This window comes from Bradysia coprophila, unplaced genomic scaffold (genome assembly GCF_014529535.1).
Source record: "Bradysia coprophila strain Holo2 unplaced genomic scaffold, BU_Bcop_v1 contig_200, whole genome shotgun sequence".
Taxonomy (NCBI): Eukaryota; Metazoa; Arthropoda; class Insecta; order Diptera; family Sciaridae; genus Bradysia; species Bradysia coprophila.
The window spans coordinates 89324-115811 of NW_023503464.1; the positions used below are offsets into that span (position 1 = coordinate 89324).

The 26488-nt window shown below is 38.0% G+C and overlaps 1 protein-coding gene across 1 annotated transcript; it reads right to left on the reverse strand.

The window, feature by feature from the left end:
• Nucleotides 1-24387: 24387 nt before the first annotated feature.
• On the reverse strand, nt 24388-26488 carry LOC119075387 (acetylcholine receptor subunit alpha-type acr-16-like). The gene is made up of 4 exons (XM_037181828.1): nt 26186-26488; nt 25649-25921; nt 24862-25198; nt 24388-24791 (listed from the first exon to the last, which is right to left on the reverse strand). Exons 1-4 carry the CDS (start codon nt 26486-26488, stop codon nt 24388-24390), a joined length of 1317 nt encoding a protein of 438 aa, XP_037037723.1.

Genomic DNA, 26488 nt, shown 5'->3' on the forward strand with positions numbered 1-26488 from the left:
CTTCATCAGTCGTTTCCGTTAGGCTCTTCCCGTGACAGCAGTAAATTTTATGATTGAACTAGTAATTTGAAAATTAACAATAAAAGTTCTGCCATCTTTCGACTTTCGATGTGTTGAAGAATGTATTGCATAGCATTCTTTCGCGTATCGGATGTAACGTAGACAAAACAATAATTTAGTTTTATATCGAGTCGTTTATTAAGTTCAATAAAATTTATAATTCATTCACTCAGCAACCGTCGGTCTTTTAACACACTCTAACATGGTAGCAGAGCGTAGTTAAATTTTTTTTTTTTGCTAAATAAACAAAACTGTTTTTTTTTGTGCATTGAAACATTAAACCGGACGGTATAAAATTTGTCGAATTTTATAAGTGAATCGAAGCGTTCTTTTGTGCTGGATTTTTTTTAGTTGTTGCGAAGCAAGCGAATAAGAACAATGTCTAAAGTAGATTTTGAAATCGTGAAGTTGAAGGGCAGTGAAAATTTTCATCTGTGGAAATTTGCAATGTCGAACTATTTGGAGCACAAAGGGTTGGAAAAAACGATAACGGTCAAAGACGACGGCACTGTGAAAGAGACAGATGCCACAAAATTGGCTCAGGCTAAGTCAGGCTTGGCGCTGAGTGTAGACCCGTCGTTGTACACTCATATCCAGACGGCCACCTCCGCTTTGGAAATTTGGAAAAAATTTCAAGCCTTGTACGAGGACAAAGGGTTATGTCGAAAGATAAGTTTGCTGCGGAAATTAATTTCGACCAGATTATCAGCGTGCGCATCAATGAACATTTACATTGACGAAATCACGGAAGTTTCTAACAAGTTAAAGGGAATTGGGTTCGACGTCGGTGAAGACTGGCTGGGCGCAATTTTGTTAGCGGGGCTAACCGACGAATACAGACCCCTGATAATGGCAATCGAAGCAAATAAAGATAAGTTGACATCGGATTTGGTCCCCCAGTGAAAATGTCGGTCTCACGAGACCATGAAATACGTATTCTCAACGGTCTAATTCCAGTCTCAAAATTGCTGGAATTCTCAATTAGGTCTCAAAATATTTTTGTTTTTGCTAAAATCATTTCGGATGAACAAATGAGAATACCGTAGACCAAACGAGTAGTCTCTTTTCGAATATTATTTCGCCAGACTGTGCGAGACTGGATGAGTCGTCTCGTTGCAGTAATATACTCAGATCGCTTGAGACGAAACAAGTAGTCTCTTTGCTAACATTTATTGGTGAACTGTGCGAGACTGGATGAGTGGTCTCGTTGCAGTTATATGTCCAGATCGCTTGAGACGGAACAAGTAGTCTCTTTGCTAACATTTATTGGTGAACTGTGCGAAACTGGATGAGTGGTCTCGTTTGAAGAAAATATTTTCTTCGATATCCGAGACCGGTTGAGTGGTCTTGTTTGAAGAAAATATTTTCTTTGATATCTGAGACCGGTTGAGTGGTCTTGTTTGAAGAAAATATTTTCTTTGATATCTGAGACCGGTTGAGTGGTCTTGTTTGAAGAAAATATTTTCTTTGATATCTGAGACCGAGTGAGTGGTCTTTTTGGAAGAAAATATTTTCTTCAATTACTGAGACCGGTTGAGTGGTCTCATTTGAAGAAAATATTTTCTTTGATATCTGAGACCGAGTGAGTGGTCTTTTTGGAAGAAAATATTTTCTTTGATATCTGAGACCGGTTGAGTGGTCTCATTTGAAGAAAATATTTTCTTTGATATCTGAGACCGGTTGAGTGGTCTCATTTGAAGAAAATATTTTCTTTGATATCTGAGACCGGTTGAGTGGTCTTGTTTGAAGAAAATATTTTCTTTGATATCTGAGACCGAGTGAGTGGTCTTTTTGGAAGAAAATATTTTCTTCAATTACTGAGACCGAGTGAGTGATCTTTTTGGAAGAAAATATTTTCTTCAATTACTGAGACCGGTTGAGTGGTCTCATTTGAAGAAAATATTTTCTTTGATATCTGAGACCGGTTGAGTGGTCTCATTTGAAGAAAATATTTTCTTTGATATCTGAGACCGGTTGAGTGGTCTCATTTGAAGAAAATATTTTCTTTGATATCTGAGACCGGTTGAGTGGTCTCATTTGAAGAAATAATTTTTCCGATTTCTGAGACCGGTTGAGTGTTCTCATTTGAAGAAAATATTTTTCAATTCTTTGAGACCGGTCGAGTGGTCTCTTTTGAAGAAAATATTTTTTCAATTCTTTGAGACCGGTCGAGTGGTCTCTTTTGAAGAAAATATTTTTTCAATTCTTTGAGACCGGTCGAGTGGTCTCTTTCGAAGAAAATATTTTTTCAATTCTTTGAGACCGGTCGAGTGGTCTCTTTCGAAGAAAATATTTTTTCAATTCTTTGAGACCGGTCGAGTGGTCTCTTTCGAAGAAAATGCTAATTTTAAAAATAAATGCAACCGAATAGTTGAAGTTTTGCGTTCTTTTGGTTCGTTCTGCAGATCCAGTGAGACAACTGTTTTAAATTAAATCAAACGTTTTATTAACAAAGGAAATTGAATTGGTCAAAACAACGAAAAAAGTATGAAAACGACGCTTTTTGCGTCAACAAAATGAAAACAGATAAATGCGAATGTACACTAAAGGTACGAAAATGACGTTTTTTGCGTCAAAAAAGATTCATGCAAATGTACACCAAAGGTAAGAGACAAAGAGGTAACAATTTCTATTCAGGATCTTTGTCGCTCGTTTCTGATGATATTGAAGCAGATGTTTCTTCTGCTGAACCCATTCGAAACAGCAGCACCTCGGACAAGTCAATGTCTTCCTCAACAGCTTTCAACCGGTCTCAGATATCGAAGAAAATATTTTCTTCAAATGAGACCACTGAACCGGTCTCAGTAATTGAAGATAATATTTTCTTCAAATGAGACCACTGAACCGGTCTCAGAAATCGAAAAAATTATTTCTTCAAATGAGACCACTAAACCGGTCTCAGAAATCGAAAAAATATTTTCTTCAAATGAGACCACTCAACCGGTCTCAGATATCAAAGAAAATATTTTCTTCAAATGAGACCACTGAACCGGTCTCAGTAATCGAAGATAATATTTTCTTCAAATGAGACCACTCAACCGGTCTCAGATATCAAAGAAAATATTTTCTTCAAATGAGACCACTCAACCGGTCTCAGATATCAAAGAAAATATTTTCTTCAAATGAGACCACTGAACCGGTCTCAGTAATCGAGGATAATATTTTCTTCAAATGAGACCACTGAACCGGTCTCAGAAATCGAAAAAATTATTTCTTCAAATGAGACCACTCTACCGGTCTCAGAAATCGAAAAAATGATTTCTTCAAATGAGATCACTCTACCGGTCTCAGAAATCGAAAAAATGATTTCTTCAAATGAGACCACTCTACCGGTCTCAGAAATCGAAAAAATGATTTCTTCAAATGAGACCACTCTACCGGTCTCAGATATCAAAGAAAATATTTTCTTCAAATGAGACCACTCAACCGGTCTCAGATATCAAAGAAAATATTTTCTTCAAATGAGACCACTCAACCGGTCTCAGTAATTGAAGAAAATATTTTCTTCCAAAAAGACCACTCACTCGGTCTCAGATATCGAAGAAAATATTTTCTTCAAATGAGACCACTGAACCGGTCTCAGTAATTGAAGAAATTATTTTCTTCAAAAAAGACCACTCACTCGGTCTCAAGCCGCCTGCCAATGAGACTGCTCATCCGACCTCGGAAATTGTAACAACGGTTCAAAATTAGAACTCCAAATAGATATATCTGATTTAGCAGCACGTGAACGTCGACGGCCGTCCAAATTGAAAGTTAAGCATCATTCGTCGCGGTTAGTACTTGGATGGGTGACCGGAAAAAACATTACAAATAAAAAAAGGTAAAATAAAAAAATTCAAATATTACTAACGATTCTACAATTTCAGTCAGTTTGGTCTAGCGAATTATAAAAAAAGTAAAGGGTAGTGGCCATCTGTGAACTCAGCATAGAAGTACAAAAAAAATCTTCCGATAAATAACGAACGAAGAAAAAAGTTCTAAAAAGAAATCAAATATGAAAAGTCTCAAACGGTCTAGAAAAAACTGAAAAAAGAGAAGTCTCAAACGGTCTAGAAAAAACTCAAAAATTAGAAGTCTGAAAAAGTTTTTTTTTTTTTTATGACACTCATTTATCCTCATCCAGTCTCACAAGGTCTAACAAATCCAAAATGAGACCACTCATCCATTCTCACAACGTCTAACAAACCCAAAAGGAGACCACTCATCCAGTCTCACAAGGTCTAACAAATCCAAAATGAGACCACTCATCCAGTCTCACAAGGTCTAACAAATCCAAAATGAGACCACTCAGTCAGTCTCACTACGTCTAGCAAATCCGAAACCAGACCACTCATCCAGTCTCACTACGTCTAGCAAATCCGAAACCAGACCACTCATCCAGTCTCACTACGTCTAGCAAATCCGAAACCAGACCACTCATCCAGTCTCACTACGTCTAGCAAATCCGAGACCAGACCACTCATCCAGTCTCACTACGTCTAGCAAATCCGAAAGCAGACCACTCAGTCAGTCTCACTACGTCTAGCAAATCCGAAAGCAGACCACTCAGTCAGTCTCACTACGTCTAGGAAATCCGAAACCAGACCACTCAGTCAGACTAGAACATCCTCAAATGAGTCTAAAGAGAGACGTCTCATGAATTTTGGATGAACTCCGATGAACTATTTCGATAAATTCTCGGTCTCAAATATTCTCAAAGGCTCGAAATACGTAGTCTCACGGCCATACAAAAGTTTCGGTCTCAAAAAGGGTCTCAAATACGTTTTTTTTTTCACCGGGGTCATATCGAAGTTGCTGGATATGGAGCCCGTTAATTCTGGTAATGCGTTCTTCGCGAAAAAGGGCGGGAAAGGTACAGGTAAAAAGTCGTCAAGTGCTAAAAACAATCCGAAAAGTGAGAAAGACAAAAGTGATTCCGCTCAAAAAGACAAAAAGTGCTACATTTGTGGTTCGGGTAATCATTTGAAGAGGAATTGTCCTAAAAATGACGATGGAAAAAAGGATAAGGATAACGATAAATCTAAATCCACTGCTTTTCTCTCTTTCATGTGTAACCAAAGACAGATTGATCAAAATGACTGTTTTTTAGACAGCGGAAGCAGTCGTCATACGTGTCCAAATGAAGAAAAATTCATCAATAGGAAGGCACCGGTCGAGAGGGAAATTCTGACAGCCAACAATACATTGATGGAAGTGAATTTTTCGGGGGACATCGAGACTTCATTTAACAACACCGACGTTTTGTTAAAGGACGTTCAGTATGCACCGGACTGCGCCGCAAACTTGCTCTCGATTTCGAAAATGTGTGACAAAGGTAACGAGATAGTTTTCAACAAAAACGGTTGTTTTATTTATACAGAATCAGATGACCTCTTGGCTCATATCAAACCCAGTAACGGTGTCTACAGATTGAAGTGTGACACGCCCAAAGCTTTTTTATCCCAAAGTGCGACACTATGGCATAAAAGATTGGGCCACCTGAATTATGACAGCATGTGTAAAATGCGTGATGGTGCAGTAGACGGGGTAAAATTCACAAACGGCAAGATTGGCTTACCGAATTGTGATGTATGCGCTGAAGGGAAACAGAACCGATTACCTTTTAAATCAAGTACTACGAAAACCAAACGCGTCCTCGAACTGGTACATTCCGATGTGGCAGGACCAATGGAAAATCTCTCCATCGGTGGAGCAAGATACATGTTGACGTTAGAAGAATATATGGGTCTTTAGGTATGTATTAATGTCAAACTAAAAAAAGAACAATGCCTGTCAAATTTTGACGAGGGTACAATAGACCTGTCAAAAATGGGTTGACGATGGTAAAATAGAGGTCAATAAATCTGTCAAAAAGAGTTGACGAATAGACAATAGAACTATAATGACCTAATATAATCGCGCATTTTATCAGTTTTTATGTCACTATATCGTGAGAAAGTTTTCTCCCACACTAAACACAATGGTCAACCATACAAAAGGTTCGTTCGGTAGTATACAATAGAATCTTAAAGAGCCAACATACCCTAGCATTTTAACAAATTAGCTGTCAGTACATCGTGAGGAAATAAAGGTTCTATAAATCAAACTTAGTTACACGACCCATTGTATCATAAAAATTCTCCCACGCTTTATAAAATTGTCCTGTAGCGAGGTGTATAACACTATATAACAATAGAAACTCAATGACTTGGTATATTAGCTCTTTTAACCGAATTCGATGTCACAGGACCGTGAGACAAAAAAAAAATCTTTTACTCCCTATAAAAAAGATAAATCTGATGGACCTGATATACTTGCTCTTTTTACCGAATTTACTGTCACAGAATAAAAAAAAAAATTCCCACACTCGATAAGAAGGCATTATGAATAGCGAATTATATACAAAGAAATTCGAGTGACCCAATCTCAATATTTTGTCTAAAAATCAATTATTCCTAGAAATTAGCAAAAATCCTTTATCAGTTAAATTTCACTCGTCCATTGATAATCCACTAAAAAAAATAACAACAAATCATTGTTATACAGGTTGTAAAATCAACTAAAAAATATATCTCACATACCCTTTACGCTAATAAAAAAAATGAAAGTATTGAACCACCTTTTGTTAACGCTATTCTCAAAGAATGATATACGCAACAAAGGTTATGGAAAAAATTTTGTTACCTGTAGGCGCACGGTAAGATGGACAGCGAAGAAAACTTTATTTATTTTATTTGTTTTGTTATCATTTTCTTCAAACGAACACAAAAGGACCTGTTTCAACGTAGCGCATATATTATAAGTCAGTGATGGGAATTAATTTACCCCCTCCATAATCCTTAAAAAAATTATCGAATCCTTTTCATATAAAAGGGTGTGTGGATACATTGAGTTATTCACAGATCTGTTTCGACATCTCTACTGTTTACCTCACAAAAGTGGCTCATCGTTAGTGACTCTAAAATTGTGTAATATTTTGACAATTTTAATGTTGCAAAAAAAAATATGTAAAAGAGAAGAAAGAAATTTTTAATCTGGTGAATAAAAATAAAGTTAAAAACGAATTCTCATCTTAAAAAAAGTTAGATATTTTGTTTTTCTGCTACAATTGTTGATTTGTCAAACATGGCTCCTTTTGGATTAAAACGTCCGGCAGCAGAGGATATAGCGGCATTGGAGCCGGCAAAAAAGAACAAACCCTCAGGATTGTGGACTCATGAATCACGAATGCTGGCTGAAAAAACCATCTACCTCAACAAGTCTGCCACAAAATATGTCATCATCGGCAACGACCCCGAGACTTTTGAACTTACCATGAAAATCTGCGATCGCGTTACTGGCAGTCATATCACCATTCCCACTGCAAAAAGAATTTACTTTTTCATGGCACGTATTGCACTGATTGTCACCGGTAGCGGGGATATTATTGGCGACGTTAACACTATAACCACAGAGCTGCCGAAGGACCAGTGGAAATTTTCCGAGAAAAACGGGTATGGAGCAATCGTGATGCACAAAATCAGTCTGGAAAATCTTCATCACAGCCGAGCGTGTGTTGAACATGCAGCTGGACAGCGCCATGCATGGTCAAGCAAATACCCCGTAATGCTACAGTCCATTAAATACGAATTGATGGGTTTATCATCGTGGGACCAGGAACAAGCATTGAAAAGAATTATCTCCCAGAAGCCCCGTAGACTTGAGGAAGTGGATGAAACTACTATAAAGCACTACATTGCGTTTGGCATCATCACCAACTGTACATACCTCGAAACTTTGAAAACATATGATAACATTTATAAAAAATGAGAAAAGGAAAGAAAAATGTACTTTCTGAATAATAAATTTTTTGTGAGTGAAAAAGAAATTCTTTTATATCATTCATCTACTGGAGACCCCACCTAAATCTTTTCAGAAACGACACGAGTATTGCAATGAACAGTATTTTGGCTCCATCTCGCTTTATATTTTCGCATTCGCAGCATACTGTACAACTGTTAGGGTGAGTAAATATATTTTCCCTTTTTCGTGTAAATAAAAGTATCAGACTGAAACCCTGCGGGTTTAAGGCTGAAACTTTTATTAATTGTGCCCTTAATCCCCCCAGGACAGAGGTCAAAGGACACAACCCCTGGGCGGCATCGGAATCTCACTTATAATTAGTAATGGCATCCGAAAAGGGTTGACGAGGGTAAAATAAAGGTCAATAAATCTGTCAAAAAAGAGTTGATGAATAGACAATAGAACTATAATGATCTAATATATTCGCTCATTTTATCAGTTTTTATGTCACAATATCGTGAGAAAGTTTTCTACCACACTAAACACAATGCATGGTAAAATTCGTGAACCAATCGTGGAAAAACTTTACACCCCTAAGATGATGGTGCCTTCTGAGGATACTGGGTACAATATAAGCCATATTTCCAAGAACACCTTTGGTGAAAATTTTTTTTTTGCTGATCATCAAAGTGGAGTGAATTTACGAAATCTTAAACTGGAAAAATGATTTCGTGGACATGTGCTGTACTGATTGTTTATATATTATAATGATAATAATAATAAAAAAACAAGAAAATGTTTTATACATCTTTTTATTTAGTCCATAAAATGTTCTTCACAAAAAGGTGATAAAAGAAGTTTTTACTTTTCTTTAATATTATAATCTGCATTACATTTTTTTTGTTTTTTTTTTGTAAAAAACCGGATATTGTTTTACTGTTAAAAATATACTTTATTAAAATGAAAACAAAGAAATTAATTGAAGAGGTTAACTATTACATAATCACTGACAAGTAAATTATTTACAAAAATTTCATTGTTGGTGGTGTGGTTCAAGATAAAATCTTAGTACTGCTACAACGTCGTCATATGTGTATGTACAATCTTCATCGCCATCGCCCGAGTCGGTAGCTTGACTTTCGCCAGATTCTGATCCTCCTGAGTTATTGTCTTCTTCTTCTTCTTTTTCTTCTGTATCATCATCATCTTGGTCACTTTCAGTACCAACATTGTCGCTTTCTTCATCATTATCGCATTCTTCAGTTTCTTCGTCACTATTGTTTTGGATATATTCTGAATGTTTTCTAGAAATATGCCTTTTCAAGTTGTAAGTAGTGGCAAGAGTGCTCGGACAATACGGACATGCTACAGTCATTTTTTATTCTTTATCTTTGCTCGGCAACGTTTGGGGTGAAACTAAGGTAGTATAAGTCTGTAGCGTCTTATTTATTACAACGATTCTTATGAAACCGAAGAATAGCTCGAAGCTCTTCATATGTATAATTTTTAGGTTCACTGAGAGTCTCATCGCGCAACATACCGTTTCCTGTCAAGTCTGCAACGTAATTATTGGTCTCATTTACTTTCAAGGCGTTATTCGCTGGATATACAATCAAAGGTGGTCTACCTAAACGTCTATTATTGCGGGCTGCTCGAGGCCTAGGGTCGATCCATACGTTATTAGGAGTACCATACAATAATTGCACTTCAGGCTTGTTGACGTTTACGTGTTTCTCGTAGTGGTGAGAATGCAAGTAGAAATGACTTATAAACACTTCACCACATATTGGACACTTCATTTTTCTTTGTGGAGCGTTGTGCCAGGTACAAAACCCAAAGTCCTATAATCTTTATAATTTTGTAAAGATTTTTTAATTATAAGAATATCTGTTCTTGCTACTGTATCAACTGCACAATACCTTATCATTGACTGAATCACATCTATCCTTAACATGGCATTTATAGACAAATTTCCGCGATACTTGATTTTTTACAACCCTATTTAGTGTTATTCTGAGATTTCACTATTTTAGGGTAAAATATTTTATCACAGACGAGTTCAGTTAAATGTTTTAACCCCAGACCTATCACTCCAACTGCTGAATGCCAATTTTTGTTTCTTAGCCAATCAATTAGAAACGCTAGAATTGCCTTTTTATCGGCATTGTGGATATCATCGGTAGTACAGGCATCTTTGTAAGCGAAATCGTGTTCTTTAGCAATAAAATCATCACTATCTATCGGAGCACCATTATTCAATTCATTGCCTGGACCAAGATATTTATGCCCTGGAAACAAGAAAAGGTTACCAAATGCCATTCTCTTCAATGGTATTCTTTAGTAGTTAAATCTTTGATTATTTTCAACACTTTCGGTGTTAGAAAATTATTTTTCAACACTTTTTTGTGTCAGAAATTTATTTTTCGACACTTTTTTTGCCACAAAATTAATTTTTCAACACTTTTTTGTGTCAGGAATTATTTTTTCAACACTTTTTTGTGTCAGAAATTTATTTTTTCAACACTTTTTTGTGTCAATTTTTTTTTTTTTCAATACGTATTCTTTAGTATTTAAATCTTTGATTATTTTCAACACTTTTTTTTGTTAAAAAATTATTTTTCAACACTTTTTTGTGTCAGAAATTTATTTTTCGACACTTTTTTTTGTCACAAAATTATTTTTTCAACATTTTTTGTTTCAGAAATTATTTTTTCAACACGTTTTTGTGTCAGAAATTTATTTTTCGACACTTTTTTTTATCAAAAAAATATTTTTTCAACACTTTTTTGTGTCAGAAATCTTATTTTTCAACTCTTTTATGTCAAGTGACAAGATTGAGTTGCTTTGAATAAATTACCGGTGTGTTTTACACACTGTACACTACTCAGAATCATTCGGTAATGACTTGTTGAATGATTGTAGTTTTCTTTTTATAAAATGAAACTTGTCTTCTTCCATAGCGTTTAGAATGACAAAGGACAACCCCCCCCCCCCTTTCCGGCTACCAAGCTGACAAGTATCTATTATTGGCCGGAAGGGGTGGGGGGGGGTTGTCCTTTGTCATTCTAAACGCTATGGAAGAAGACAAGTTTCATTTTATAAAAAGAAAACTACAATCATTCAACAAGTCATTACCGAATGATTCTGAGTAGTGTACAGTGTGTAAAACACACCGGTAATTTATTCAAAGCAACTCAATCTTGTCACTTGACATAAAAGAGTTGAAAAATAAGATTTCTGACACAAAAAAGTGTTGAAAAAATATTTTTTTGATAAAAAAAGTGTCGAAAAATAAATTTCTGACACAAAAACGTGTTGAAAAAATAATTTCTGAAACAAAAAATGTTGAAAAAATAATTTTGTGACAAAAAAAAGTGTCGAAAAATAAATTTCTGACACAAAAAAGTGTTGAAAAATAATTTTTTAACAAAAAAAAGTGTTGAAAATAATCAAAGATTTAAATACTAAAGAATACGTATTGAAAAAAAAAAAATTGACACAAAAAAGTGTTGAAAAAATAAATTTCTGACACAAAAAAGTGTTGAAAAAATAATTCCTGACACAAAAAAGTGTTGAAAAATTAATTTTGTGGCAAAAAAAGTGTCGAAAAATAAATTTCTGACACAAAAAAGTGTTGAAAAATAATTTTCTAACACCGAAAGTGTTGAAAATAATCAAAGATTTAACTACTAAAGAATACCATTGAAGAGAATGGCATTTGGTAACCTTTTCTTGTTTCCAGGGCATAAATATCTTGGTCCAGGCAATGAATTGAATAATGGTGCTCCGATAGATAGTGATGATTTTATTGCTAAAGAACACGATTTCGCTTACAAAGATGCCTGTACTACCGATGATATCCACAATGCCGATAAAAAGGCAATTCTAGCGTTTCTAATTGATTGGCTAAGAAACAAAAATTGGCATTCAGCAGTTGGAGTGATAGGTCTGGGGTTAAAACATTTAACTGAACTCGTCTGTGATAAAATATTTTACCCTAAAATAGTGAAATCTCAGAATAACACTAAATAGGGTTGTAAAAAATCAAGTATCGCGGAAATTTGTCTATAAATGCCATGTTAAGGATAGATGTGATTCAGTCAATGATAAGGTATTGTGCAGTTGATACAGTAGCAAGAACAGATATTCTTATAATTAAAAAATCTTTACAAAATTATAAAGATTATAGGACTTTGGGTTTTGTACCTGGCACAACGCTCCACAAAGAAAAATGAAGTGTCCAATATGTGGTGAAGTGTTTATAAGTCATTTCTACTTGCATTCTCACCACTACGAGAAACACGTAAACGTCAACAAGCCTGAAGTGCAATTATTGTATGGTACTCCTAATAACGTATGGATCGACCCTAGGCCTCGAGCAGCCCGCAATAATAGACGTTTAGGTAGACCACCTTTGATTGTATATCCAGCGAATAACGCCTTGAAAGTAAATGAGACCAATAATTACGTTGCAGACTTGACAGGAAACGGTATGTTGCGCGATGAGACTCTCAGTGAACCTAAAAATTATACATATGAAGAGCTTCGAGCTATTCTTCGGTTTCATAAGAATCGTTGTAATAAATAAGACGCTACAGACTTATACTACCTTAGTTTCACCCCAAACGTTGCCGAGCAAAGATAAAGAATAAAAAATGACTGTAGCATGTCCGTATTGTCCGAGCACTCTTGCCACTACTTACAACTTGAAAAGGCATATTTCTAGAAAACATTCAGAATATATCCAAAACAATAGTGACGAAGAAACTGAAGAATGCGATAATGATGAAGAAAGCGACAATGTTGGTACTGAAAGTGACCAAGATGATGATGATACAGAAGAAAAAGAAGAAGAAGAAGACAATAACTCAGGAGGATCAGAATCTGGCGAAAGTCAAGCTACCGACTCGGGCGATGGCGATGAAGATTGTACATACACATATGACGACGTTGTAGCAGTACTAAGATTTTATCTTGAACCACACCACCAACAATGAAATTTTTGTAAATAATTTACTTGTCAGTGATTATGTAATAGTTAACCTCTTCAATTAATTTCTTTGTTTTCATTTTAATAAAGTATATTTTTAACAGTAAAACAATATCCGGTTTTTTACAAAAAAAAACAAAAAAAATGTAATGCAGATTATAATATTAAAGAAAAGTAAAAACTTCTTTTATCACCTTTTTGTGAAGAACATTTTATGGACTAAATAAAAAGATGTATAAAACATTTTCTTGTTTTTTTATTATTATTATCATTATAATATATAAACAATCAGTACAGCACATGTCCACGAAATCATTTTTCCAGTTTAAGATTTCGTAAATTCACTCCACTTTGATGATCAGCAAAAAAAAAATTTTCACCAAAGGTGTTCTTGGAAATATGGCTTATATTGTACCCAGTATCCTCAGAAGGCACCATCATCTTAGGGGTGTAAAGTTTTTCCACGATTGGTTCACGAATTTTACCATGCATTGTGTTTAGTGTGGTAGAAAACTTTCTCACGATATTGTGACATAAAAACTGATAAAATGAGCGAATATATTAGATCATTATAGTTCTATTGTCTATTCATCAACTCTTTTTTGACAGATTTATTGACCTTTATTTTACCCTCGTCAACCCTTTTCGGATGCCATTACTAATTATAAGTGAGATTCCGATGCCGCCCAGGGGTTGTGTCCTTTGACCTCTGTCCTGGGGGGGGATTAAGGGCACAATTAATAAAAGTTTCAGCCTTAAACCCGCAGGGTTTCAGTCTGATACTTTTATTTACACGAAAAAGGGAAAATATATTTACTCACCCTAACAGTTGTACAGTATGCTGCGAATGCGAAAATATAAAGCGAGATGGAGCCAAAATACTGTTCATTGCAATACTCGTGTCGTTTCTGAAAAGATTTAGGTGGGGTCTCCAGTAGATGAATGATATAAAAGAATTTCTTTTTCACTCACAAAAAATTTATTATTCAGAAAGTACATTTTTCTTTCCTTTTCTCATTTTTTATAAATGTTATCATATGTTTTCAAAGTTTCGAGGTATGTACAGTTGGTGATGATGCCAAACGCAATGTAGTGCTTTATAGTAGTTTCATCCACTTCCTCAAGTCTACGGGGCTTCTGGGAGATAATTCTTTTCAATGCTTGTTCCTGGTCCCACGATGATAAACCCATCAATTCGTATTTAATGGACTGTAGCATTACGGGGTATTTGCTTGACCATGCATGGCGCTGTCCAGCTGCATGTTCAACACACGCTCGGCTGTGATGAAGATTTTCCAGACTGATTTTGTGCATCACGATTGCTCCATACCCGTTTTTCTCGGAAAATTTCCACTGGTCCTTCGGCAGCTCTGTGGTTATAGTGTTAACGTCGCCAATAATATCCCCGCTACCGGTGACAATCAGTGCAATACGTGCCATGAAAAAGTAAATTCTTTTTGCAGTGGGAATGGTGATATGACTGCCAGTAACGCGATCGCAGATTTTCATGGTAAGTTCAAAAGTCTCGGGGTCGTTGCCGATGATGACATATTTTGTGGCAGACTTGTTGAGGTAGATGGTTTTTTCAGCCAGCATTCGTGATTCATGAGTCCACAATCCTGAGGGTTTGTTCTTTTTTGCCGGCTCCAATGCCGCTATATCCTCTGCTGCCGGACGTTTTAATCCAAAAGGAGCCATGTTTGACAAATCAACAATTGTAGCAGAAAAACAAAATATCTAACTTTTTTTAAGATGAGAATTCGTTTTTAACTTTATTTTTATTCACCAGATTAAAAATTTCTTTCTTCTCTTTTACATATTTTTTTTTGCAACATTAAAATTGTCAAAATATTACACAATTTTAGAGTCACTAACGATGAGCCACTTTTGTGAGGTAAACAGTAGAGATGTCGAAACAGATCTGTGAATAACTCAATGTATCCACACACCCTTTTATATGAAAAGGATTCGATAATTTTTTTAAGGATTATGGAGGGGGTAAATTAATTCCCATCACTGACTTATAATATATGCGCTACGTTGAAACAGGTCCTTTTGTGTTCGTTTGAAGAAAATGATAACAAAACAAATAAAATAAATAAAGTTTTCTTCGCTGTCCATCTTACCGTGCGCCTACAGGTAACAAAATTTTTTCCATAACCTTTGTTGCGTATATCATTCTTTGAGAATAGCGTTAACAAAAGGTGGTTCAATACTTTCATTTTTTTTATTAGCGTAAAGGGTATGTGAGATATATTTTTTAGTTGATTTTACAACCTGTATAACAATGATTTGTTGTTATTTTTTTTAGTGGATTATCAATGGACGAGTGAAATTTAACTGATAAAGGATTTTTGCTAATTTCTAGGAATAATTGATTTTTAGACAAAATATTGAGATTGGGTCACTCGAATTTCTTTGTATATAATTCGCTATTCATAATGCCTTCTTATCGAGTGTGGGAATTTTTTTTTTTATTCTGTGACAGTAAATTCGGTAAAAAGAGCAAGTATATCAGGTCCATCAGATTTATCTTTTTTATAGGGAGTAAAAGATTTTTTTTTTGTCTCACGGTCCTGTGACATTGAATTCGGTTAAAAGAGCTAATATACCAAGTCATTGAGTTTCTATTGTTATATAGTGTTATACACCTCGCTACAGGACAATTTTATAAAGCGTGGGAGAATTTTTATGATACAATGGGTCGTGTAACTAAGTTTGATTTATAGAACCTTTATTTCCTCACGATGTACTGACAGCTAATTTGTTAAAATGCTAGGGTATGTTGGCTCTTTAAGATTCTATTGTATACTACCGAACGAACCTTTTGTATGGTTGACCATTGTGTTTAGTGTGGGAGAAAACTTTCTCACGATATAGTGACATAAAAACTGATAAAATGCGCGATTATATTAGGTCATTATAGTTCTATTGTCTATTCGTCAACTCTTTTTGACAGATTTATTGACCTCTATTTTACCATCGTCAACCCATTTTTGACAGGTCTATTGTACCCTCGTCAAAATTTGACAGGCATTGTTCTTTTTTTAGTTTGACATTAATACATACCTAAAGACCCATATATTCTTCTGACGTTCGTCGATGATTTTTCCAAGAAAGTATTCTCATACTTTCTGAAACAGAAATCTGAAGTTTTCGAGAAATACAAAGATTTTCGTGCATTGGTAGAAAATCAAACCGGACTTAAAATACAGATCCTGCGCACAGATAAAGGTACAGAGTATTTCAATAATAACTTTATTAATGATTGCAAGGCAAATGGAATCCAGCATCAATCGACCCAATCGTATACACCACAATCGAACGGGGTGGCAGAACGTTTTAACCGTACAATCGAGGAAAAAGCACGTTGCTTACTTTTCGAGGCAAAACTGAAGAAGCAGTATTGGGCAGAAGCCTGTAACATGGCGGTCTACATTATAAACAGGTCAGTAAACGCATCTTCACAGAACACGACTCCAGAGGAAATCTGGACAGGAGTTAAGGCCGACTTGAGTCACTTGAGGACGTTCGGATCAGAAGTGATGGTACATATACCAAACGAGAAACGGAAGAAGTGGGATAAAAAATCCCAAAAACTCATCTTCACCGGATACGACAGCAACATCAAAGGGTTTCGTTGCATTGACCCGCATACAATGAAATTCACTGTGAGCAGAGACGTAATATTCCATGAAGAAATTCTCGCTGATAACGTCGACGAAGTGGAGCCACCCGGCTCCAAAATCATAATGACTGACGAGGTAATTGAACAGCCTGAGTTACAGATTATAGAAGCTGAAGAGACGGACGCCGATGGTGAAGAGACCGACGCCGATGCTGACGCTCAACCACACGATAATGACAACGACGCATTTTTTGACGCGGACGAAGTTGTCAGTGACAGTCATGCGGATCCTACAGTTAAGACGTCAAGAGGAAAACAGTACGAAAAAACCAGAGCCAATCCACACAGGAAAGCAAGAAGGGTAAACTCGTGGAATCTGTTAAATTTTGCTTTTTTGGCAGAGCCTACGACTTACAAAGAAGCTCTTATACATCTCAAAGCTGACGATTGGAAACAGGCAATGAAGGACGAAATGGATTCGCACATTTTTAATGGAACCTGGGAGCTTACGGAATTACCGCCAGGTCGAAAGGCCATTCGCTCAAAGTGGGTATTTAAAAATAAGAGAAACCAAGACGGCGAGATCGTACGCCATAAGGCCAGACTTGTTGCAAAAGGATGCGCGCAAATCCCTGGTGTCGATTACGAGGAGACTTTCTCACCAGTCGTGCGTTACGCATCACTGCGTTTTTTATTCGCCTTGGCAGTGAAACGGAATCTCAAATGCTACCAAATGGACGCGGTTACTGCATACTTGCATGGGGAGGTCACCGAAGAAATATATATGACCCAACCAGAAGGATACAACGACGGATCCGACAGAGTGTGCAAGCTGAATCGTGCCATTTACGGGCTGAAACAGGCCGGTCGTCTATGGAACGTAAAATTGGACGAAGCATTACTAAAATTCGGGATGTCAAAAAGCAAGTTAGACCCTTGCATATACTTTCAAACTAATTTGAATATATTTATAGCAATTTACGTCGACGACTTCCTGATTTTTCATGAATCACCGGATGATCTGACCGAACTGAAAGACTATCTGAATGCCACGTTCAGGATGAAAGACGTGGGACCCGTTCAAGAATGCTTGGGTATGAGAATTACACAAGGCGATGGATGGATCGAAATTGACCAAGAGAGATACACGAGGGACATCCTTAACCGATTTGGCATGTCCGAATGCAAGCCATCGGGAACGCCAAGGGAAACGAATCAGAAATTGTCTATCGACCAAGTGACAGATGATAATTCCTTAGTCGGGAAAATCCCTTTTCAGGAAGCCGTCGGTAGTCTCATCTACTTGGCACAAGCAACTCGCCCAGATATTTCGTACGCAGTGAACGACATCAGTCGCTTCAATAACTCACACGCAGAGGTTCATTGGACAGCGGTGAAGCGCATAATGAGATACCTGCAAGGAACGTTATCAACGAAGTTGAGGTACTCAAAATCTGACAACATGGAACTCTCATGCTATTCGGACTCCGACTGGGCGGCAGACACCGATTCTAGACGATCGTGCGCGGGACATGTCGTCCTTATGTCCGGCGGCGCTATAAGTTGGTCAAGTAAGAAACAACGCACAGTGGCTCTTTCGAGCACCGAGGCTGAATATATGGCGCTATCTAGCGCGGTATGTGACGTGATCTGGCTGCAACAACTAGCTAAGGAATTGGACACCCAACGAGACAAGTGCACGTTAATTTTCTGCGACAATGAAAGCACGATCAAGTTGAGCAAAACCGACGCTTACAGACCCAGAACCAAGCACATAGACATAAGGTTCCATCACGTGCGTGATAAAGTTGCACTTGGTGTCATCAGCATTAAATATGTGTCAACAAACGACAATGCAGCAGACTCGCTGACTAAAGCTGTGACTAAACAAAAAAACGATTCGTGTGCGGCGAAAATGGGGTTATCAATCGAACATTAATTGGTCTTAGTCGACGTTTTTTTTTATTTTTTCTTCTTCGATTGCAATTAATTGAGTTCTTTATTCTTTAACCAACAGTAAATATTCAGTCTAACCTAGACAACCGCTCCGGAATAACGTTTTTTTTGGCAACACTTCGACATACATTTCCGTTCTGTTCAGACATGGGCAACTGGTTCAGCACTCCTAATTCCGAGACAAAAACGATCGAATCGGACGGGGAGGTGAATAACAACGTAGTAATTCAGGGGGAGACAATGGACTACGGATTCGAAGTCATGGTACTCACGGCGATTATATGTGCTCTGAAAATTTTTGAAATTACGATTTACTGCTACAAGAGGCATACGAAGTTTGTGAAGTCGAACTATGAAAAGGATTTGAAGTTGTCGGGCGATAAAGTTTAATTTTTAAATTCTTTTTTTGAATTAATTGTTTTTTTTGGCGAATAAGATTTTTCAAGGGAAAGTTTAAATTTTTTGAGTTTGTTGAAAATGTTAAAGTGAAAATTCCTATCCCCAAAATTGTTATTGTATCCGTTAAGGGAGAGTGTTGAAGAATGTATTGCATAGCATTCTTTCGCGTATCGGATGTAACGTAGACAAAACAATAATTTAGTTTTATATCGAGTCGTTTATTAAGTTCAATAAAATTTATAATTCATTCACTCAGCAACCGTCGGTCTTTTAACACACTCTAACACGATGGAAATTTCGAAATTTCGTGAGAAGCTGCTATGGAAATATACCCATATAAAACGTAGCACAACAAAGAGGAAATTCATTTCAATCAAAATTCATTCAAAGTAAAACCATATATGAAAGAGTGATATATACGACAAAGTCGAATATTCGTGGGACAAAAAAACCTGTGTTGGTAACACTGATTTTGAGCTAGTAAGAGTTCAAAATTGTATGAACGGAACTGCAGCGTTGCGTTGTAGCGCTTCATCGTCTCATACAATTTTACAATTTACTAGCTCAAAATCAACACATAAAATTCCAGCCCACGTTTTTCTTCTACATGTCGTCCCACGTTTTTCTTCTACATGTCGTATACATCTCTCATTAATATATGGTAAAACACTGAATAGAAAAATCAAAAAAACAAAGACGGAATAAAAACCCAACGGAAAAAAAAAATTAAACTCTCTCACCCCACTTTGGGTTCGAGTCCGGCTGACTGACAACGGACTCCAGTTGAAGCAGATACGGTTTGTATAGGGTAACGGTTTACGGTTAGTTAGTTAGTTAGTTTGAGTGGGTGGAACCGAAGCTCCGGCACCTAAGCCTATGTTGGGCCTGTTGTGCGTACCCACGAAGGGCTATCTATAGTCTACCGGTACGGTTGAGATAGTCCAGGATGCTGGAAAGTGAGAGACTCCAGATGTTATTTTGCGGCAAAATGAAAGCCCCAAAGGCTTTTGCTCTAGCGGTAATGTACGCTGGGCATTTACATAAGAAATGATCTGCCGATTCTATTTCACCACAGCTGGGGCAGTAGGGGTCATTTACGAGGCCCATAGTGTGTAGGTGTTTATTGAGCGGACAGTGGCCGGTAATGGTAGCCGTCACTCTTCTGATATTTCTTCTACTAAGAGATAGCAGGAATCTAGTGTTTTTTGGGTTAATTCTCAAGCAGTTTTTAACGTGACTGGATAGGTTAGTGGATGACCAATAGTTAGTAAATTTGGTATGTTTCCATTTATTAATGAGGCCTTTGAAAAATGAAGGTGGGGCTTTGAGGAAGGGTTCAGGACTTGTGAGCGGTGCAACAACTCCAGCTTTAGCTAAGCGGTCAGCAGTCTCATTTCCTTCAAAGTTACTGTGTCCAGGTATCCAGACTAGAGTAACGCTATTATTAGTAGCAACGGTTTGAGCTAGTGTTCTGCATTTGAGGACGGACGAGCAGAAAATTTTGTAAGCTCCAATGGCATCTAGAGAGCTTTGACTATCGGAGCATATCATGATGTTTTTGTTGGAAACATTACCGGCGATCATTTCTTTAAAGCACTGTGAGATTCCGAAGGTTTCAGATTGGAAGATAGTTCCGAATGAACCTAGCGGATATGATTTTTCCACTTGAAGTCGTGGACAGTAGATACCTGCGCCAGCTAGGTTGTTGAATTTTGATCCGTCTGAGTACCAGATGAGGTCTACGTTGGAGGGAATTACGGTGTTATTAGACCAGTCCTCTCTGGATGGGATAGTTACTTCAAATTTATTATCGAAGCAAAAGGTTGGGGTAGTTGAGTCGAAAGGCAGTTCGAAATATGGCGATTCTGCCACCATTGTCTTCCACAGAGCTGCGTGACCATAATTGGCTTTGTGGAGGAGAGATGAATGGTGCATTCTGAGGCATGTTGCTCTAGCGACAGATTCAATGTGGATGTGCAGTGGTTCGACGTTTAAGAGAGTTTCAAGTGCTGCTGTGGGCGTGGATTTCATAGCACCGGTAATACTCATGAGAGCTAGTCTTTGTATCTTTGATAGTGTTTTTTGGGTAGTACCAACATGACAGCGAGGCCACCAGATGAAAGCTGCGTAAGATAGCATAGGCCTGACTATGGCTGTGTAGATCCACATTAATACTTTCGGGCTCAGACCCCAGTTTTTGCCGCAAGCGCTACGACAAGACCATAAAGTGGAGATGGCCCTTTTGGTTCTATATTCAACATTGAGTTGCCAATTGAGGCGGGAATCTAGTATTATTCCCAAAATTTTTACCCAAGGTGAGAGTTGAATTTCCTTGCCGCAGATGGAAGGTGTTTTAAAGCCAACGATTTTCTTTTTCCTAGTGAAAAGGATCAGTTGGGTTTTGTCAGCATTCTTGGTGGTGGTGTTTACACCAATTTTCGATAATGCGAAAAGCTGATTGCATGAGTCCACAGAGTGTACTAATGCAAAAACCAATTAGGATAATGGTAAGATCGTCGGCGAAACTTATTGAAAGGTATCCGGAGTTGTTTAGGAGCTTTAAGAGGCTATCTTTTACCATTATGTATAAAAGGGGGGGTAAAACACCGCCTTGGGGGCAGCCTTTGCAGGTGGAAACTGTGATAATCGTGGATCCTAGTTTTGCGGTTACAACTCTGCTACTGAGCATGGCGTAGATCCAGCTAGTAGTGGTGTTGTCAACCCTATGTTCGGCACAAGAGTTGGTGATAGAGATAAAAGTCATATTGCTGAAGGCGTTAGAAAGGTCGATAAGTCCGCCTAGGGCGAATTGGTTGGTATTTAGAGCTTTCTCCACATTGCAGACAATTTCATGTAGAGCACTTTCTGCGGACTTACGCGGCTGATAAGCGTGTTGGTTTTTATGGATACAGAATTGCTGCAGAACTCCGTCTCTGAGAAACCTGTCGACTAATTTTTCTAGGGTTTTGAGCATGAATGAGGTTAAACTTATTGGTCTAAAAGATTTGGCTAGAGTATAGGTAAGTTGGCCAAGTTTAGGTATAAATACCACCCTAACACCTCTCCACGCATAAGGGATATGAATAAGGCTGATACTAGCGACAAATAGTTCATATATCGCGTCGATTATCAGGTGTAAGCACTTCTGGAGCATGAGTGGGATGATATTGTCTTCACCAGGAGATTTGATTGGGACAAACGATTCAACTGCCCATTTTATTCGATCTTTCGAGACGATTTGCTTGGCGATGTCTTTGTCGCCCCTTGGGAGAATGTGGCTAGGAGTAGCAATAGTATGCGTAGGATTTGAAACGTCGGAAGAGCCAGGGAAATGGTATTCCAACAGATGCGAGAGTGTGGATGAAGTATCATCCGTGTACTCGCCAGTCGGAAGCTTAAGAGTGCCAATGGCGCAGTGTGGGTCTTTCGCCAGTGATTTAACTAAGTGGGCCGAAGCTGATGAGGAATTGATGGAAGAATAGGCTAGCTTTAACTGAGATCTCTGTTTGTCTCTTAAGGCTTTGTTATAATTTTTCTGAGCGGAGCGCCTTAGAGCAATGTTAGCAGCTGAATTGAACGGTTTACGGTACGTGCGATGTAACTTGATGAGCGAATGGTTGATGCTTTACAGTTACCATTCTCTGAATGCGTCATATCTCACGGTTTTGCGTTATCGTTTCTTGTACGCTTTTACGCTTTTGGTTTGGATATGCCGTTTTACCAGTTTTGGCAAACAGATACTTAACCGATGGTCCTGTGCGATTAGAAGCCTTATTCTTGTTTTCGCTCTTCGTACGTGCACAAGTACAATTAGTTTGCAATTTGTTGTTGTCTAGAGCTTTCTTCTTTCCGTGATGTTGCGCGCTTCGAGTTTAGGCCTGTTGTTGGTTTTAATTGTTGTCGACGTCTGTCAAGTCGAAGTTATGGTTCGTTAGCCTTCAGTTTTTCTCTAACGTTTCTTGAAGGGAACGTTTGCCTCGCTTGTAGAAACTATTGTCTCCGTAAAGTTAAAGGGCTTAGCAGCCTCTGAGTTTGAGCGTTTCTTGCGCGTTCCCTAAGAGAAGTGTATCCTCTACACGTAGGTGTCGCTGTTTACGTGGTGTGGCTACCACATGAGAAGCGTTTTACGAAACGTTGAGAAGAGCATTCCTGTTGCGCGGTGTCTGTAGGAACAGCAATTCCAGTTTTTCTCGGACGTTTGTTGACGGGAGCATTCTCGTTTCTTTGACTAGCGATAGTGTAAACGGTTTTATGTAATAATTTGGCTGTGTTGTCTTCTGCTAAAGATATGTATATCTGATCTTAATGTTATCTCTCTCGTTTCACGCGCTAATGGCTTGTTGGAGAACGCTTTTTTGAATGATACGAAAATCAAAAGAATGATTACGCACAAACGCTTGAAAATGGTCTTACGATGAAATAACAATGATTCTGAATGAATGGTTTGTATGACGTGTGGTTTGGTAAGTCTCCTGCTGCAGGTAATTTTCTTCACGATACCAATTCTATACAAAAATATTTCCGAGCAATGAAAGAGCTCAGGTGGTTGGTTCATCTCCTCACTGCCGTGTAGTTAGTCCGACCGCATAGATCGAGCGACGGTGGTTGAGTTAGTTACCTCGGTTCATCCTTGGTATATAAGTCAAAGTAATGCAAGTAGTGGCCCCACCACTGACAAAGTTCATCGTACACAAAGTGCCGGAGGCAGTGTACGAATGTGAATGAGTGTGCTCGACGAGAGGAAGCGCACAATTGTTCTCTGGTGTACAATGAACCGAGTCTAGGAGAGAGAAAAGGGAGGATTAGGACTTGATTTTCATTCGTGATCATTCAAGTCAAAGTCCTCACGTTCAAATAATCTCATGGTTGAGCCCACAGGGGCAAGCTTGTTATTGCGAAAGTCAAGTCAAGTCAAGTCAAGAGTCCGGCTGACTGACAACATTTCGTATCAATTTTATATGACAGTGATCGAACCAGTGGTAAAATTAAAAAAGAAGAAGTGTCAGAAGCCGGATCAGAGCCATTAGAGCCCGAAATTCTTGGGATTTGAGCGTTCATTTAGAAAAAGACAATTCTTAAGCCACCATAAAGTTGTAGAATAAAATGTCCTCAATTTGTCCTACAGGCTCACCTAAAAGTGCCGTCATGACATTATCTGCTGTCTGTTATTCGGATAGTCCACTTTGTTCCACACATTCATTTCATGTGTTCTGGAACTCATACACATCTTAGTTTGTGTTGAACAAAGTGGACTTAAGAAACTGAATGAACGCGGTGGTACTTTTTAGGTGTTCGTTAGGTGTGACTGTACCTCAAACCAGTGTGAAAATTAAAGAAAAATCTTTTTTAATTTTTATTTTATTGGCAACAAACATTTACAGAGCACAGAACCATTGGGAGGGACATTGTCCACTTGCCCACATATAATTGTAGTGTCGAATTTATGACTGTCGCTGGTAGAATCATCGAGTCTCTTACTTCTTCTGTTTGAAGTATCGTCAAAACTGTACTCGTTGCAATGTACACTTCGTTGCACTCACTGCTTATCGTCGTTAGCGTCAACAAACAGTTATTATATCTGAACAAGCGATTAATATGCATAAACGAGAAAAATAGTAACTGAAAGGAACGTAACGATAAGAGAAAACACTAAACACATTCTATCCACTACGGCCGCAACGCAGCTCCACTCTTGAGCCACAATTTTATCTGCGTGCAATGAAAACGTAACCACTGTCTCTACACCTCCGGATCGTTTAATTTGTATCGTAAACGTGTCTTTGACCATCTTCTTGTTCCACAACACTGCATCCTGTTCGGTAACGATATTTGAAGAGATATTCATACGAAGCATCCGAGGCAGCCAACGGAGAAACAATTTTTTCGTCAATCCGTCCACTCTCTTTGGATTTGCAGCTTTCAAATTAACGTTAATGACAATCGTTGAAACGACAGACAGTGCAATGGTGAACATAACGCAGTTGAAGTAGGTGCCTGATGAAGGGTTTAAACATAAATTTGGGTCAACGATTGGAATATATCAGGGATGATGATGATCGTATACCCAGAAGTGGCACAGTATCCGAATTTGCTGGCATCGACTCGCTGATCATATTCAGAAAAACAATTAGAGAAAAGAGTATGGTGGCGCCCAGTGGTAGTTTTTCTCCCGATTCTGGCGGTAAGGTGAAACCCAAGATAGCAAGGAATCCGATCAAGCCACATGGAACGAGCAAATTGAAAAAGTAGTAAAATGCGCGCCTCTTCAAATGAATTGTATAATTGATTCTAATGTATCCATCGTCCGGACAGCATGAATACATGGTAGAACTGCTATTGGAAGATATTCCCAGCAAATTCCATTCTCCGTTATCCTCCTGAAAGTAGTCGGAGCTTATTTCGTATTTTGGAACTGTTCTGTGTTGGAGCTTTTTAACACCAGGCCCGGACTGGTTGTACTGTCAATTCGTCCGGTTCCCGAAGGGCCTTTAAGATTTTTTTATGAACATTTTTGATTTTTAGTCCTTTGGGATCGCTTATAAAATATGTCACGCTTGACAGCTTTCTGTATCTGTTTCTATCACATTCTAAACCATATCATACATCCCTTTCGCACGCGTGACATATTTTATGAATGGTCCCTTTTTAAAGATATCTTTTATGTAGACCCCGAGGAAAATTTTCGAGCCAGTCCGGCACTGGTACACTCCTGAAGCTGGGGAAAAATTCTGAACTGAACCACCAAGAATTTCTTCTGAATAGCCTTAAGATTAAGTGCGTGGAGATTCGATTCCGCAGACATTGAAAACCAAAAATTTTAACAGAAAAATTGGGTAACCTACAGTCTGAATGCCATGTGCAGCTTTACTCAATTGAAGAAGCAAATACTTTGACGAGGAGGTCCAACTGCCGAATACTAAAAAACATTTCTGCTCATCGAACGGAAACCACGTCACATCCATTTTACACGTTGATTTCAACACCATTGGTATTACATCTGAAACTAATCCGGTGCTGGTGATATGGTCTCTCGTACTACTCCCACTATCAAGTTCCTTGTCGAAGGACGCTGAATTGTAAAGTTGGATATCTGGAGTCCAAACTTGACCACGAAGTGTAGAAATCTAAGAGGGAAAAATTACGAATTGACTATCTGCACCCGAGTGTGAATTGAATAGTCTACGAAACACTATTTGCACCCGTACAACCCGTACAAACTGGGCTTACACTTGGGAGTTTCGACAGAAGCAAATTGATCTTTCTTGTACAAATAGGCGCAACAATATGGTGCAAATAGTGTATTTCGGACTATTTGTACCCGGTTGCAAATAGCATCTGCGCAAAAATTATTGAAACAATTTGCTGGCCTGGCAATCATTTTTTCGTACTTCCGTAATGTTTCCATAGATTTCCGGCTTCCACTGCAAGAATTCATCTTTCCAATGCAAGTAACGCAGAATGTTCGTTGTCATCACTTGATGTTTCTCGTCCACTTGTATAATCTGATGCAGCTCAATGTCAAAATAGACCACGATTGGTGTGTGATGGTTTTTAACTGGTCGAGCTCTTTTATCGTAGTCCTTAAAGATCGTGTTGAGTAGTAACGTTTCATAATTTTTCACGTCAACTTCTTCGGATTGTGAAGATTTGAGTGCAGCGATAAACAGTAGCAGGAAGATATTCAAATCCAT